Source organism: Copidosoma floridanum, unplaced genomic scaffold (genome assembly GCF_036245765.1).
Source record: "Copidosoma floridanum isolate Cflo_tuat_1 unplaced genomic scaffold, Cflo_Japanese_pri ptg000019l, whole genome shotgun sequence".
Classification (NCBI taxonomy): domain Eukaryota; kingdom Metazoa; phylum Arthropoda; class Insecta; order Hymenoptera; family Encyrtidae; genus Copidosoma; species Copidosoma floridanum.
The window spans coordinates 7,625,300-7,640,767 of record NW_028321896.1 but is presented as its reverse complement, the minus strand read 5'-3'; the positions used below and the strand labels follow the sequence as shown (position 1 = coordinate 7,640,767).

The following is a 15,468-nucleotide window of genomic DNA, read 5'->3' as shown; positions in this document are numbered from 1 at the left end:
AATACATTCATATTTTCAGTTGTGCGCAACAATTTTTTATTACTTTTCTGACTACAACAAAAAAATCGTTTTGCAAAATGATTGAAAAAAAAAGCAAAATTTTCGTTTAGTGGATAAAAATACTAAAATTTATATCCTGGGAAAAAAACAATTAACATTTGAGATTGAGATGCAAGGGTGACTTGGGCGGTTGTGTCACATTTGTCATTGCGCAGACAGAACCATACTATATATATATTGCACGTCCCTCCCTTTTCCCTCAGCTCCCTCTCCCACCAACTGAAAAGCGCCGTCGTCTGGTACTTGGTGTTTTGCAGTTACGTCTTATCCGCGCGCGGGTGGTTGGTGAAGGAAAAAAAAAAGGAGAAAACGAGCTCGTGGACAGGATTATGAACGTGATTGCCAAGTCATCGTCGATCGCGCCCTTCGCCCGGGCCTCGCTGACAGTCTATCCAGTGTACGCGAAGCCCGTCAACACTGCGACGAAGATCCAACGCAAGAAGATCATGCTGGTCAACCCCGTCAAACGCTGCCTCGGCTACACGCTCGCCCAGGATCTCAGAATCCAGGGCGCCGTTCGTGTGAGTAGCGGCATTGGTGGTAAGTCTCGATCCGTCCATCCCTTTTTCTTTTTTTGTTTTGCTCGTGGAATCCACAGAATGTTTATTTTCGCGGAAATAATTATGTAACGGGCGCAAGTTTACTTCAAGTGACGTCGTCGCTGCCCTGCTTACCGGCCGAGTTAGTTGTCTGCAATCTCGAAACCTGGTGCAACAACAATCATTTTGCCAATACCTAGTTGGAATAGCTATTTTTGGCCGTTTTGAGCGAACACTTTTTTTATAATTTCGCTATACTTACCAGCTCTTGCACGGATGATTTCGACAACGTTACTCTCAGCTTTCAAGAGATTTTCACTGGCTAGAGGTTACTCTCTCCATGTCACCCACGACCTGTCATTTTCATGTTTTTTTCCTCTATTCTGATCCTTAAATACTTCAACTATATTGTCTGTGATGATTTTTAATACGTTCATTCGTAAAATTCATCTGATTTATTATATTATTAGTCCCTGGTAGATTGCCCTGCATCTTTTTCATCACAACAGTGTATTGTACATTCATACACCTGCAAAGTGAATGAAAATGAAAAATCAATGTCGATTAGTTATAGCTTATACATAAGATGGTCTTATGAGTTAGTAGACGATATCATCAACGTGAGTACGCTTTCTTTTTTTTCTTTTTTACAGTAAACTCCCATATTATAACTCAGCAGAGGCTAGCGCATTCTGACATCCGAATACCAGACTTTAGCGAATATCGTCAAGAATCCACCCTCGATCCGGCATCCAAAAATAGGGACACCAAAGCCGCCCGTACATCAGTATCTTATCTTGTGGCAACAGGTAAGTTGACTTATGTCATAACAAACCACATTTTAACTTAGATTCTGACTTATTGTAACTATGTTTCTAGGTGTTGGAGTTACTGGTGCCTATTTTGCAAAATCCTTGGTGTACGATGCGGTCGTGTCTATGTCAGCATCAGCTGATGTATTGGCTTTGGCTAAAATTGAAATTAAGTTAGATGCTATCCCTGAAGGAAAGAGCGTGGTATTCAAATGGCGTGGAAAGCCACTGTTTATCCGTCATAGGTTTGTATTCAGTGATATATTGTTGCTTATTGCCATGTATAAACATCTTTGATACATCTTTGTTGGGATACTGTCGTTCAATCAACGTTTTCATACACACTTTTTAACTTGTGAACTATTCAACTCTGCATCAAGCATAAAATTAATCATATTTATCAACGATAGGAATCAAAGTTTCAATTTATTTGTAGGACTGCTGACGAGATTGCAAGAGAGCAAGCCGTTGATATTGCGTCCCTCAGAGACCCCCAGACTGACGCTGACAGAGTCCAAAAGCCCGAATGGCTAGTTATCCTTGGAATTTGCACACACTTGGGTTGTGTGCCCATAGCAAACGCTGGTGACTTTGGTGGCTACTATTGCCCGTGCCACGGGTCGCACTACGATGCTTCTGGTAGAATCAGAAAAGGCCCAGCTCCCCTTAACCTCGAGGTTCCCCAGCACGAGTTCGTGGATGATTTGCTTATAGTTGGTTAAATTAATTCGGCATTAGAAAAATTAACAATCGGTTATGCAAAAAAAAAAAAAAAATTAAGCAAAACAAAACCTTCTCTGTGAGAAAATCATTTGATTATATATGTATTATCGAATGCAACAACTAGACAAAAAAACTGTAAATCATTGAATCACCGTCAATCGCCAAACGATTCTGACGACTGTCATCTTTCTGAAATTAAAATAAAGCTGTACAGTCAATAGAATAAAATGTTGAATAATTTTCAAAAGTTATTCATGCGATATTTATTTTATTTTTATTAGAAAAAAATAAATAAATTTATATGTGAAAAGTTGGTTTAAATTAATTTTAGTGTGAACGTTCTATTGTTTTTTTTTCTTTTTTTTTTTTTTTTTTTTTTTTTTTTTCTAATCTGTCATACAATTTTTAAGACTTTAAGGTTGGAGGTAAATTAATTTCAGTTATCAACTAATCACCAATAAACTATGAAGAAAATTGTCAAATAATTTTAATAAAAAAGAGGTACAATGATGGTCATTAAGTGTTGTGCAAACCAGAAAGGCAAACGTAATATAAAAAATGCGTTGAGTTTAGGTGATGTCGGAATATGGTCCAACTTGATAAACTGCAACAAATGTACGAAGATTTCCATAAAAATCGCAAAAAGCGTCCCACTGTGACAAAAGAGGGAAACCCGAATCTGGAGGATTACACAATGGAAGACTTGCACGGCAGACAAGTTCTGAAAAACAAATCTTTGGGAAAACCGAAAGTGGTGAAAGACAGTAACGATTCCAGCGGATTTGGATACCTCAAGTATCTGACGCTCTTCTTGGCACTTCCAGTTTACGCGAAATATCGTGGATTAAGAATGTCGATGCGTAAATAAAAAAAAATGCATTTACCAACAAAGTAATATTTGAAATTAAATGTACTAACAGCTGTGACAGATATTATTGACCTACATTACTGTGCATAGGTGGTAAGAACTTAGGAAACGTGCACTCTTTAGAGAAAATTTAGAAAAGACCTTGACATAGGTATACATTGTAATGCAAATAAGTAAGGAATAAAAGGATCGGTCCACTGTCAAGTCGTAGTTCCACACTTGTGGCATATGAGAACACTTTGCTCTAGAGGCACCCAGATCTGAAACGAAGAAAATTGAAGTCCAAACGAAGCAAATAAAGTTTGTACAACTATTCTTTTACTAATACTTTTTTTTTTTAATTTTTAACGTTTTGTCTGGAAACTTTCTGTCGCCATTATGAATTTATCGTTGTAATGAAAAAGTTACATCTTTGAAAGATAAAACCGTAAGAAGTTGATTTCCCGTGCGTAATCAATTTTCCAAAGTAAAATAATTATACAAATTACTCTGCACATATCAGACTAAATTTTTTTCGTGTAGTATCACAATTTACTCACAAACACAAAGGATATGCGCTAGTGGTTCTTATTCATGTTTTTTGAAAATCTTCAATTAATAAAGAATAAAATGTAGCCAATATTTATGGGATTTAGTACTGTTATTTGTGAAAAAATGCTAATATATAATTGGTACTATATTAATAAGTTTCTACTAACGAATTAAAGAACTAATGTTGACAATTGAATGCGACAGAAATAATTTGTCTTGAATATATAAAATCTCCGAGTTTTTCTACTTCATGTTGCTTCGATATAGCAATCGGATATTAAATTAGGGTAAGACATTGGGAAACAAGGACGGATGCGGACAAGCCGTGAAGGTATATGCGTACGTATATACATAAAGAAAAAGTCGCAATTTGAATTAAGATTTTTCGTAATTTATAATTAATGGTAATTTTGCTTTCCTTTCATCATCTTATTACACAGTAAATATCAATAGCCTAATCAAATTCCAATGAATTTATATCCTTTTTTTGTTGTTTTTTTTGTTTTTTTTATTATTTTTTTTTTATTTTTCACTTTATTTTATCATCATAATTATTATTATTCTTTTTATTTATACAAACAAACAAACGAAAATAAATAAAAGAGGTTGTGAGTTACACTCGTCACAATACAACGTGCAGATCCTGGACCATGGCCTTTTCGTTCGGGCACTGTCCAAGAGGGAGAGAAAGCAGAGACACTCGGGGAATCGTTTTCTGTTTTTTTTCGTCAGCCTAAAGTTACCGAAAACATTTGTATTTTGTTAATATCGATACCGAGCTTGCCAAAAGGGGTACAATTTTCACGGCCTTTTTTTGCCCTAAACGATCTCCCTCTTGCTCCCTTTCTCTCCGCCTCAACTGCTATATAGTTTCGTCCTCCTCTTTCTCCTTATTCTTTTACTTCATTTTTTTTCTTTTTTAATTTCATCGCTCTCTCAATCTCGCACATACTTTGTTTCTCCTCCTACAATTAACGCTGTTCTCTCGCTTTTCCACATGTCAATTTCGTCATTCTGTGTTCAACGCAAATTTCACGGGCCAAAAAGAGAAGTAGCGGCTTACGCGCAGTTCCAAAGTACGTCGCTGTACAGATGCAGCAACTCACGTGGTCGCGAATGACGCGATCTTCCGCATTTCCACTGTTTTTTTTTTTTTTTTGTTTTTGTTTTTTTTTTACGCACATCATCGTCACCTTTCGGTCGAACACAGGTATGAGCTTTTGTTCATTTATTTTTCCAATTTCGTTCAGACAAAATCACTTTCCGATCATACAACCAATGTGAGCCATACGTCGTCGGGGCTTTTTGCATTTTCACGCCTCCACGTTTGATTCGCGACTGTTTCCTCCTTCTCTCCTCCTCTCGTTACCAAAATCCATAAAACCACCGATAACGCTGAACGTATTTTTGCATTTTATGTGCAATAAGTCCCGGTCCATCAGTTTTCCGAGAGAGGGAGGAAACAGCATCAAAAAAATTCATCCGCAGCCGCGCGACTCGCGGGGATTCCCCGGTTTAACGCGACATTGTTGTTTTACACAATTGTCATATAACATTGGTCTCGGTTTGCTGTGCACATGCGTGGGAATGATACAACTCAACGCATACAATAATCACACGTGTGCACGCAGTTTCGGTGATCGTACAAGGCAAAAGGGGAGAAGAACGCACAAAACAAACAGATCACCCGTGGGACGTGAAAATCGCTTTTCAAGCGTGCGATCGGCAATCATGTTTTTTTCCTTTTTTTTTTTTTTTTTTTTATTCTTCCCTTTATCCCTCTTTTCGATAACATTCAAAACCCAGCATTTCATCGGTTTCTCTTCCGTTTCGTGTTTCATTGAGCACATGATACGTTCCCACTTTCGCTTCGCCCAACTCTTTTTCAAATCTCGAAGTATTTGTTTTCTCTCCAAAATCCACGATTGCGGTTCAACATTCGTTTCTTAACTCTTTCAAAGACAAAAAGTAAAAAAAAAAAAAAAAAAAAAAAAAAAAAAAACAACTAAATTCCGAAGGCTCATCTTTCCTTTGTCATACTTGGATTTCCCTTAAAATTGCATCTCAGTTTAATTACTTCCCCCCCCCCCCAACTCTCGATCATAGCTTTGCGGCTCGACGGGCTTTCGAACGGGCACTTACGACCTAAACAAGCAATGCTTTCCTTACGGTCTATATACGGTACAATATAATATAATCATCGTACATATATATATAAATATTCAATCATGTTCATCATCATATATATTATTTGAGATATACTTCTTGCTTGGCGCGCTCGATTTACTTATACTCTTTTCCTACTTGTTTCTCCGATCGTCCGATCGACACTTGTGTTATACACGCGTACTGAACAGTTTTAGGAGGGGGGGGGGTCATAGCCGCGTACAGATACAACAATCACAGAATTCATCCTGCCATCGAGCACGTGGTGATGTTTTTGAAAAACTGGGCGTGAGGAAGGGAGGCATTTCTGTGATATTGTGTTTAGCGGCTCGCGTCCAGCGCATGTGTGCAGGTGACACTAAGTTGAATGAATAAATATATGCATAATACACACAATTGTGTATTTATAATAATGTAACACGTAAGACCGGTTCTATGTACAGATACATGTTATCCGATTGCTGGAGGGAATTCAAAGTTTTTTTTTTTGTTCTTTTTTTTTTGTTTTTTTACGGGGTATAAAATTGGTGCCGATCTGCGTACACGACGATTTCAGTTCGAGCGTTAAACACGAGATTAAGCGCCAAAAAAACGCACTACAAAAAGCAAATTCGTACACGTTCATAATAATACTTAATGTTTCGTAGTGATATTTCACTATCTGGGATTCATCTGTTTCTCCAGATGTATTGTATTGTACAAATAAAAGGGGGAAAGAAAGAAGTAGCGAGAAAAATCCGTGGTATCGAAATAATATTATTAAATGGTATTTATAACGTATGGAACGTGATATTCGAGTTGGCGCACATAGCAGTTTCGCATATCTTGAAATATAAATGAACGATAAAGTCATGTCGGCAATGCCCGTGTGAATTACACTTTCAATTATCATCTAGATCTCTACAAATATATATATACGTACAACATAATATTATCGTCGGTAACGAATAGTTTTGGTACTGATACAATTAATGGTTTATTATGAAAAAAAAAGAAAAAAAGTTTAAAGTCGATAATCTCGGCTCTGAACACAGAACATAATGTTATTTCCCTCGCTTCTCACTCGCCCATTGCATAATACATCGTTCGTTGGATTTTATATCGATACGTAAAATTATCAAACTGTATAAGAACGAAAAAAAAAAAAAAAAACATGGTGTGGTAACTCTATTATACTTTAATTCTCCTTCGTTCGATCATCGCTTATAAAATATCATACTATGTAGTTTGTACTTGGATTTCAATTATACCTGAGAGAAAGGTCGGCGAGAACAACGAGCGCGAAAATTTTTCAGGAAAAAACCTTTTCGCTCGTCCTGCGCGACTCATCGCGCTCTCGATCTTGTCTTTACAAATCGTGTGGTTTTTGGCCTTATACGGTAATGTTATAATAATATATGATATTAACTTATCGCTACACTACATGATAATAATAATAATGAATCGCCATTACTGTTATACATAAAGCTATAACCGTAATTTTTCTTGTTTTTCTCGTCATTATGATTATCATTTTTCTTGCATCGCGTTTACATTATAATTACGTGTGTATGAAAAAAAAAAAAAAAAAAGAAAAAAAAAAATTATGGTATCGACAGAGTATCACCGTTTATCACTGAGTGAGATATCGTTCATCATCATATCTATTTTACTATTATCATTGTCATCGTTATTATAATCATTAATATTAATATTAATATTTCCCGCAAAATACCACTGTGTTTTTGTATCTGTAAAATCTATACATCTCGCGTATACGGATGATTATTTTTTATTTATTTTGCAATTCATACGCATCGATATAAATTATATATTCTAGCCTGAGTTTGTCGGTGTACCCTGTGTCTCGTGATTATTCATCATCATCATATACTTATTATTATTACTATTATTTTTCAATTATGATTATCATAATTATTACTATTAATATGATTATTATTATTATTATTCTCATTATTTATAACATTTGTACTCTGTTGTTAAAAAATATCGTATCATTTACTTTGTATTTGTCCTCATTAACGTTCTCGTCGGATGAACATGTACACCTTTTAACAAAGCCATCGAGCGAGACGTGCTTCAGTACCTATTTCACGTAAGTATATACTTTACATGCCCTCCTTGCCGATAAAATAAGTGCGTTCGCCATCAATTGCAAAGAAGGCAAAAAAAAAAAAAAAAACGGTGGATGTTAAACAATAAATGTATCCATCGGTGAAAAACGAGAAAAAGCTGGCCCACGCTTGGAAGCGAGACAAGTGACGGAGGAAATAAACTCGCTCGACGGCTTTTACAGAAAATCAAATTATCTTTTTGATGTTACGCTTAATGGGTATTACGCGTCGCAATTACACAATACACACGCGTAATTCGGCATGTATAATAATTTTAATATATATATATATATTTTCTTTTTTTCATATAATCTTATATTTTTATACGTAACATTTCTTTATTAATCATCCGCGTTAATAGTTCTGCTCGTGTGTTAATTGTGTTTCTGATCTGTTATCTTCGTAATTGATTCGCCCGCCTCGGGCTTATACACTTAAACATTAAACATTAGTTACTTTGTACTCTGAAATCGACGGTCCGTACATGGACCACCGGCGTGACTTTAGGCTCTTTATTATTATTATTATTTTTTTTTTTTTGTTCCGTCTTTCTTACACTTATGGTTGCTGCCCCTCTGCAACGGTAGAATTTTTACCGAGCCCACAGTCGCACCGCTCCGCTCTACACGTGCTATGATCAAGATACTTTTGTTTTTTTTTTTAATTTTCTTTTCATCCCCCTTTTTTTTCTCGATTATTAAACCTTCCGATTATTATTGTTTTCATCTATTTTATAAACATCATTACGTTATCACGCTATTACAATACATATAAATAGCGTTCCGTAAGTTTTACTTATTTTTTTATTATTATTTTTAATTTTCATTAAACCTTAACATGCACTGCTTAATGAAACTAGAAAAATGATAAATGAATTCGAGAAATATATTTTTTTTTTATTTCCAAGGAAACAAAAAAAAAAGTTCATCGCCGAACGCCGAACGTGCCGATTTTCATCCCAAGTTTATCTCTCGTCTGCTTATCGTAATAGGTACATTTATACTCTATTTATGTATAATATATCGGCAATAAAAATATTTGCATTTCCCATCTCCGGAGTAAAATAATCTATATCTATATTCATCAGCGTTTTAAATAAATCACAGGCAATTAAAGATAAAAATCGGCCGACGAATTGGCGTTACAGTTTAAAGGTTGTATAACATCTCTATGGTCAGTCCAATAAAAAGATTTCTACGTTTCATGTAAGCTGGAAAAAATTAACAATAACAAATCGACGTGAGCACTTTATTACTATTATTATTATTATTTTTTTTTTTTCTATTTATACAATAAGTGCACCAAGTTTATGTTATTTGCTCCACGTTATTCATTATTATTACTATTTTCCTCTTGCTAGTGCGTGATCTGCTGATGTACATATATTATGGTGTTGTAAAAAGATAGATGAAAAAGATGTGTTAATAACCTGGTATGGTTAACATTCGTGCGCGTTTGTGTATGTATGTGGTAGCATGTATGTATTATTATTATTTTTTTTTTTTAATATTTATACATAACATATATATGTTTAAATGTGAATTTATGACGATTAAATTTTGACGCGATGAGTGAGCGTAAAGTTCGCACATTTATAATGTTGACATCGACTAATTTATTTGGATTAGCATAATTTTTATATAGATATCGCCCTAAAAGTTTATAGCGTCGTTCTCGTTTTTTTTTCCCCTTCAGTTTCGAAATTTGTTTAGCTGATAAACTTTATCGACAGATTTAGACAATAATAATATGCCAGCTCTTAACGACAATATTTTTTTGTTACTAAACTCCGTGTTTCTATCGAGTCCGACAAAATTTTGAATAGTCCACATATTTTTGTTTTTTGCACCTCATGTTCAACAGATCATGGGATTTCGTGAATTTTTTTTCCATTTCTCGTGCGTGTAATATACGCGTACGTGCGAGTTGCATGCGTGTTTTCGTTTTTACTTTTTTTTGCACGCATCGCGACTTTTTTTTTCCTTCAAAAAGCCGAACGACGTGTACACATACACACACACGCGCGCTGTCTAGCGAAGAACGTATATATTATCGTGTTTTCTCCTTCCCTCTGTTACCATAATAATTATATTTTTTTTTTTGTATATTTTTGTTGCCTAACGAAGCGCGCGCGCGCGCCCACGATGCGTCACATCACCACCACGACACCAAATATTTTAATCAAAGGATTTTGAATCCGTACTTCGATTTCTTCGTTTACTTGATTTTATTTTATCTTATTTATTTATTCATTTATTTTATTATTTTTTTTTTTGCCTTTTTCCTTTTTGCTCAAAACACATATTATATTAAACAACATGCAACATATTATCCTAGTCAGCGTACTACAATGCTCGCTTGGTTTAATCATTTTAATTATTTATTTTTGTTAATCATCGTAGCCCTACACTTTTAAAAAGAAAAAAAGAGAAAAACATCTTCGTTTCCCCTCATTGTTTGCCATTTGCCTAAAACCATCAAGCCACGCAGGGCTTCTCCGATTCTCCATTTGTTTTTGTTTTAATTTTTAATTTTGAATAATGATACATTCGTAATACAAGTGTGTAAGAGTACATGTGGTTATATACACAGGCGAGAGTATACGTACGCACGCGCGCGCATTGGAATTTATTTTTCGTCGTCCGCTCGAAACGCCTGTCCTTTTGCTCTGTTCGGTCAAAGACCGGTAGAGCGATCGGCCGATCGTGAAGCTTCCGAAGTCCCGATAATGATCCCAAAGGCGTGAATTACATGCCGAACCGAATTTTTTTTATCTATTTTTTTTTATTTTATTTTTTTATTTTTTTTTGTTGCTTTTTTCCTTTTTTTCGTAATTTGAAACCATCTTCGTCCCACTCCGCTCGTACAAAATAACATCGCGCTAATATATTTCATAATATCTTAATGGGGCCGCGCGAGGAGCTTCCTTAATTATTTTTTTCATTTTTTCATCGTTATTGTTAAAAATCATTATCGTTTAAACTAATCAACAAAAACAGGAGTCGTGGAAAAAACCAACAAATACACGCGTTATCATCGCGATCTCGAAAACGTGCAACTACTTTTGTGTGTGTGCCTGTGTGACGGTCGATTTCTATGCATATGATAAAAACGTCAGAGACGGACGCGTTTTTTTTTTTTCTTTGTTCGTAATACACACGACAACATACGATATATATTTTCTAAGCGTACGAATTTTTGTTTAGTGAAAAATTGTTCGTTTAATCGAATGATTAAATAATTTTTTTTCTTGCGTGTCCATATCGCTTAAAATGTGAGAAAAAGGGTAATGCACGACAAAAAAAAACACTTAAATAATTAATCAATCGTGATTTTTAATGACGCGATGCCGAGAAGGACAATTAATTAACTCTTTGTGATTTTCACATGCACATTTACACAGCAGTAATAATAATAATAATAACTTTACACATACGTATCGTATCAACAGTTTCATTCGCGGTTTCTCTCTCTCTCTCTCTCTCTCTCTCTCTTTCTTTTCCTATTTTACTTGATATAACTTTTTAGATGCTTGCAATAATAATAATAATAATTTTATATCGAATAACCTACGTATATATATATATTTTTTTGTTCAAATCTTAGCTATACACGATCACACTGTCCTTGCACACCCTCTCTGACCTCCTTTCAGCCCTACGTTCTCCAACCCCCGGACGTACGGACACACGCAGCAATTCAATATTGATGTTCTTGTGTAGAATGAATATTCAATCGAGCCGTGCACTATCAAGATAAACAATAATAAGTGCCTAACATACTTGTGATACATATATGTATATATAAATTTTTTTTTCCGTTCCTCGAACTGTTTTGCACAGGTGGCGATTCCAGAAAATGTGTCGCTCTGCAATTTCTTAGTTTTTAAAATTTTTTATAATTTTTTTTATTTTTATTCTAATTTTTAGAAACACCTCGAATCTAAGTATTTAATTTTTTTTACTCCTCCCCGTGATAATAATTAGAATAATAGCCAAACACACCGATGATTAAATGTTATTACAGATTTCGAGTATACTCATCACAAGTGTTTCTTAATTATATGTACAAATTAGCGAAAAATGTATCGATAGAAAGCGCCGAAAAAAATTTTCCTCGCATAGCGTTACAAGTCTACACGTACAAGTATATGTGTTTTTCAATATATAAAAGTGTCGACACATTTCCGGAGTGCGGAAACGCCCCATCGCGCCGTTTCATTTTTCCTTCTCTATTGCGTGCACTGAAACTTCAACACCATAAAATTATCAAATTCAAAGAAATAGAGGGAAAAAAACTGACAATTTCTCAAACTTACAAACAAAGTATCTAAAAAAAAGAAAAACATAAACATATGTATTTTCAGTTACACTGAAGGAAAAAATAATAATTTAGATTCGTATTCGCATTTGTCACCGCTCTGCGGGCTTTTATTAAACGCTTTAAGATAAAAATAAACAGAAATAAATCAGAAAAAAAAAATATCGTAACGTATAACTTTAAACAGTATAAGAAAAAATTTCGAAAAAAATTCAACTTATCGATGTAAAGTAAAAATAAAAAAACCGCCATATACGGGAAAAAAAACACTTTTTTTTTATTTACAAACCATAGTAAATCTACAATAGTGTGCCGCTCAGCTACTTTTATTTATCTGTTTTCATCAATCGCCTGCTCTTTCCGCTTACCTACACTTGTATATTTATTTTTACGCCTGTATTTATTAAGCCTAAACTATATAAGTGCCGAAAAGTATTACATGATACGATTAATGATTATTTATTAGGTACACCGGCATTAATTTTGAAGAATTTAGAAAATTTTCATCAATTTTACCACATCGATCTCTGCCCGCCCTTCTGTCCCATCCTATTTTATAGCCTATCCTACCGCAACTCCTTCATCTTTCCGCGCTGGTTCTTACCGCCTTACAATAAAATCATTCCACCCGTTTCTTATACTCCTAATGTTGCACTCTCGCGCAGCGCCTGAACTTACGAATTAATTTTTTTCATCATCAAATTTTTTTTTTTTTTTTTTTTTTTAATTTTTAGATCAAAATTTTTGTTTACCGACAGTTATCATATAAATTTGTATCCACCTAACTATGCGTACTTTTTAATCGAAATCTTAAATTTTAACGTTACTTTTTTTTCTACCGGTAAAAATAGTGCAACATCCATTCCCATTCGCGCCTCTGTCTTTTTCACACGCACACTCGTTATTACTACAATTATTTTATTAGTAATTTGAATGATGGGGGTGTGTTACTTTTAACTTGACTGTTTTCGCCATTTTACTCGTTATAATTATTATAATTTCTTTTTTTTTTTTTTTTAATTTTATAAATTTTTTTTTTCTTGTTCTCCTTCATTGTAATTTTTACAAAAAATTTTCAGCGATTAAGATTGACTCGATCGCGTTGCCGCAGCGATTTTGTTTTTTTTTTTGGCGTTATCCGTGAGTGAAAACATGATGCATGAATGACCGACCGAAAAAAGAAAAAAAATGCCATTTTCATTGTCCTGAATTATCGTTATCATTATTAGTCAAGTGAATGTCACCCAAGACACTGGTTCATTAACGTATATAGGTACAAAAGTGCAAAAATAAAATGCTCTGACTAACAAACTATGTGTTTCATTGTTAACATAAATAAATATTATACATCTATCTTTCTGTTATTTTATTATCAATCGAGTACTGAAGAGTAGTTATTCGTATAGTTTATTACAGCCTCGACCTAAGGTCAAGGTAGGATTATACGAAACAAAATAGCCACGAACAACCAATGGGTATTCTCGTTACGCGAAAACGTTTCGCGTTTACGACGTTGGTGCGTATACAACATAAATTAAACGTGTGGTACTATGGGTTTCGTGTGTTCGCGTGCGCCATATTTAATGACTTTAAGTTTTATTTTCTTATAAAAAAAGGCTCTGAAGTAGAAAAATTTTTTTTTATTTGGCAGGTTTACGCGTGGTTTCGCACGCTCCTATTGTTTATTTTTTTTATTACTACTATTGGTTTACTTTGCGTTATCGATTATCGATATTATCTCAACTATTTCATTTCATTCAGTTTCGTTATCTTAATATATTAAAGTCAGTTTTTCTATTTCCATCTTATCACGGCCTTTATCATTTGAACTATACTTTGACTGTTGAAAGTTCAAAAATGCCTCTTACTAAAAAAAAAAAAAAAAAAAAAAAAAAAAAAAAAACATGAAATAAATCTCATCTGTAACTATTGTTGATTGTATAATAAATAACGTCTCGCTATAGGCATATCGTTGTGAGGTAACTTTTTGCAATAATATTGCGACAATATTATAAATATATGTGTGTATATATATAAATATATATATATATATAAATACACCGATACATAATTATCGGTGCATGTATCATCTGTAACAAAATCACTATTGTTTACTATTTCTCTATGTCATATTTCAAGGAGTTATATAATGCGAATAAGAAAGTATATCTTCGGCAAAAACCTGTAAAATACTGCAACAATTAATATCGCGCTGTAAATGTCCTTGACTAGGAGTTTCATCTTTAACTACATTCGAGCTTCCGATTGGGCTAAATACAATACGTCGTCTATCGTTTAATTGATTAGTTAAGGCGGTCGAGTACACATAATGCTCGAGTACATTTTATTAACATTACTTCATGTGGATAACCGATTTCTTGACATTATTGTTTGTTTTCTTCCTATTTTTTTTCCTCTCATTCTCGTAATTTAGAAACTTTTCAAATCACAAAATCATACATCTCCGACAGTGGATGGAAAAACGAAAATATTATTGTGATTGATATTATTTAATCAATTATTATCATAATGTGTATTATAAAACTTTTGTTCATAAACTTGCCAGCAAAGGGATAAATCATGGATTTTGTATTTAAAATTTTTCAAAATTACCAGCGACAGGTTTTTTAATGTCACTCGGTTTAATTAATCTGTATGTATAAAAAAAAAATTACGGAGAAAAATTATTTATCTCGTCTGACGATTCGGTGGGTTAAATTTTAGCCATCAGTATCATTATTTATCTATTAAAAACGAGTTTGTTTAATCTTTACTATTGTATCGTCCGGACAAAAGTCGTCCGGTCTGTATCTTGTATTAAACACTGTAAATAGTTAACAAAATGATGTTGATTGTTCTGCTCTGTAGTTTTTAAAAATCGCGCTTTGAAATATCACGGATCGCGTCGTGATTGTCGTATGCACGTGGGAGAGAAAAAAAAACAATTTTTTTCCCACACTAGTACTCGACATACGGAAAATTTTTGGCTAAAAGTCTCGTGAAGGAGGCGCAAAGTTCATCATTATCATGTAATCGTCTTGTCACCCATTTTATTCGGCGGCGGTGAAAAAACAAGAGAATAAACGCAGAGGTAAATATTATACACGTTTACAGTGCATTATATGTATATATAATACGTATTTATACATATATATTTTATTTATATGTATATATATATATTTTTTTTTTTCATTTATAAAATGCGTGCTGTAAAAATCTTTGTCATCAATATATTATCAGGTAAAAATCGTACATACGGCAGCGCACCATTTTCAGATATTGTTAAACAACAAACTGGTGACGCCGCGTACAAAAAGGCGCCCTGCGTTTTATCA

The 15,468-nt window shown here is 34.0% G+C and overlaps 1 protein-coding gene across 1 annotated transcript; it reads left to right on the top strand.

Annotated features, from left to right (window-relative positions):
* The first annotated feature begins 295 nt into the window (after positions 1 to 295).
* RFeSP (Rieske iron-sulfur protein) lies at positions 296 to 2,385 on the top strand. Its single transcript, XM_014350580.2, has 4 exons — positions 296 to 600; positions 1,253 to 1,408; positions 1,479 to 1,656; positions 1,848 to 2,385. The coding sequence occupies exons 1-4, from the start codon at positions 390 to 392 to the stop codon at positions 2,131 to 2,133; spliced, it is 831 nt and encodes a 276-aa protein (XP_014206066.2). The 5' UTR covers positions 296 to 389; the 3' UTR covers positions 2,134 to 2,385.
* Positions 2,386 to 15,468: the final 13,083 nt, after the last annotated feature.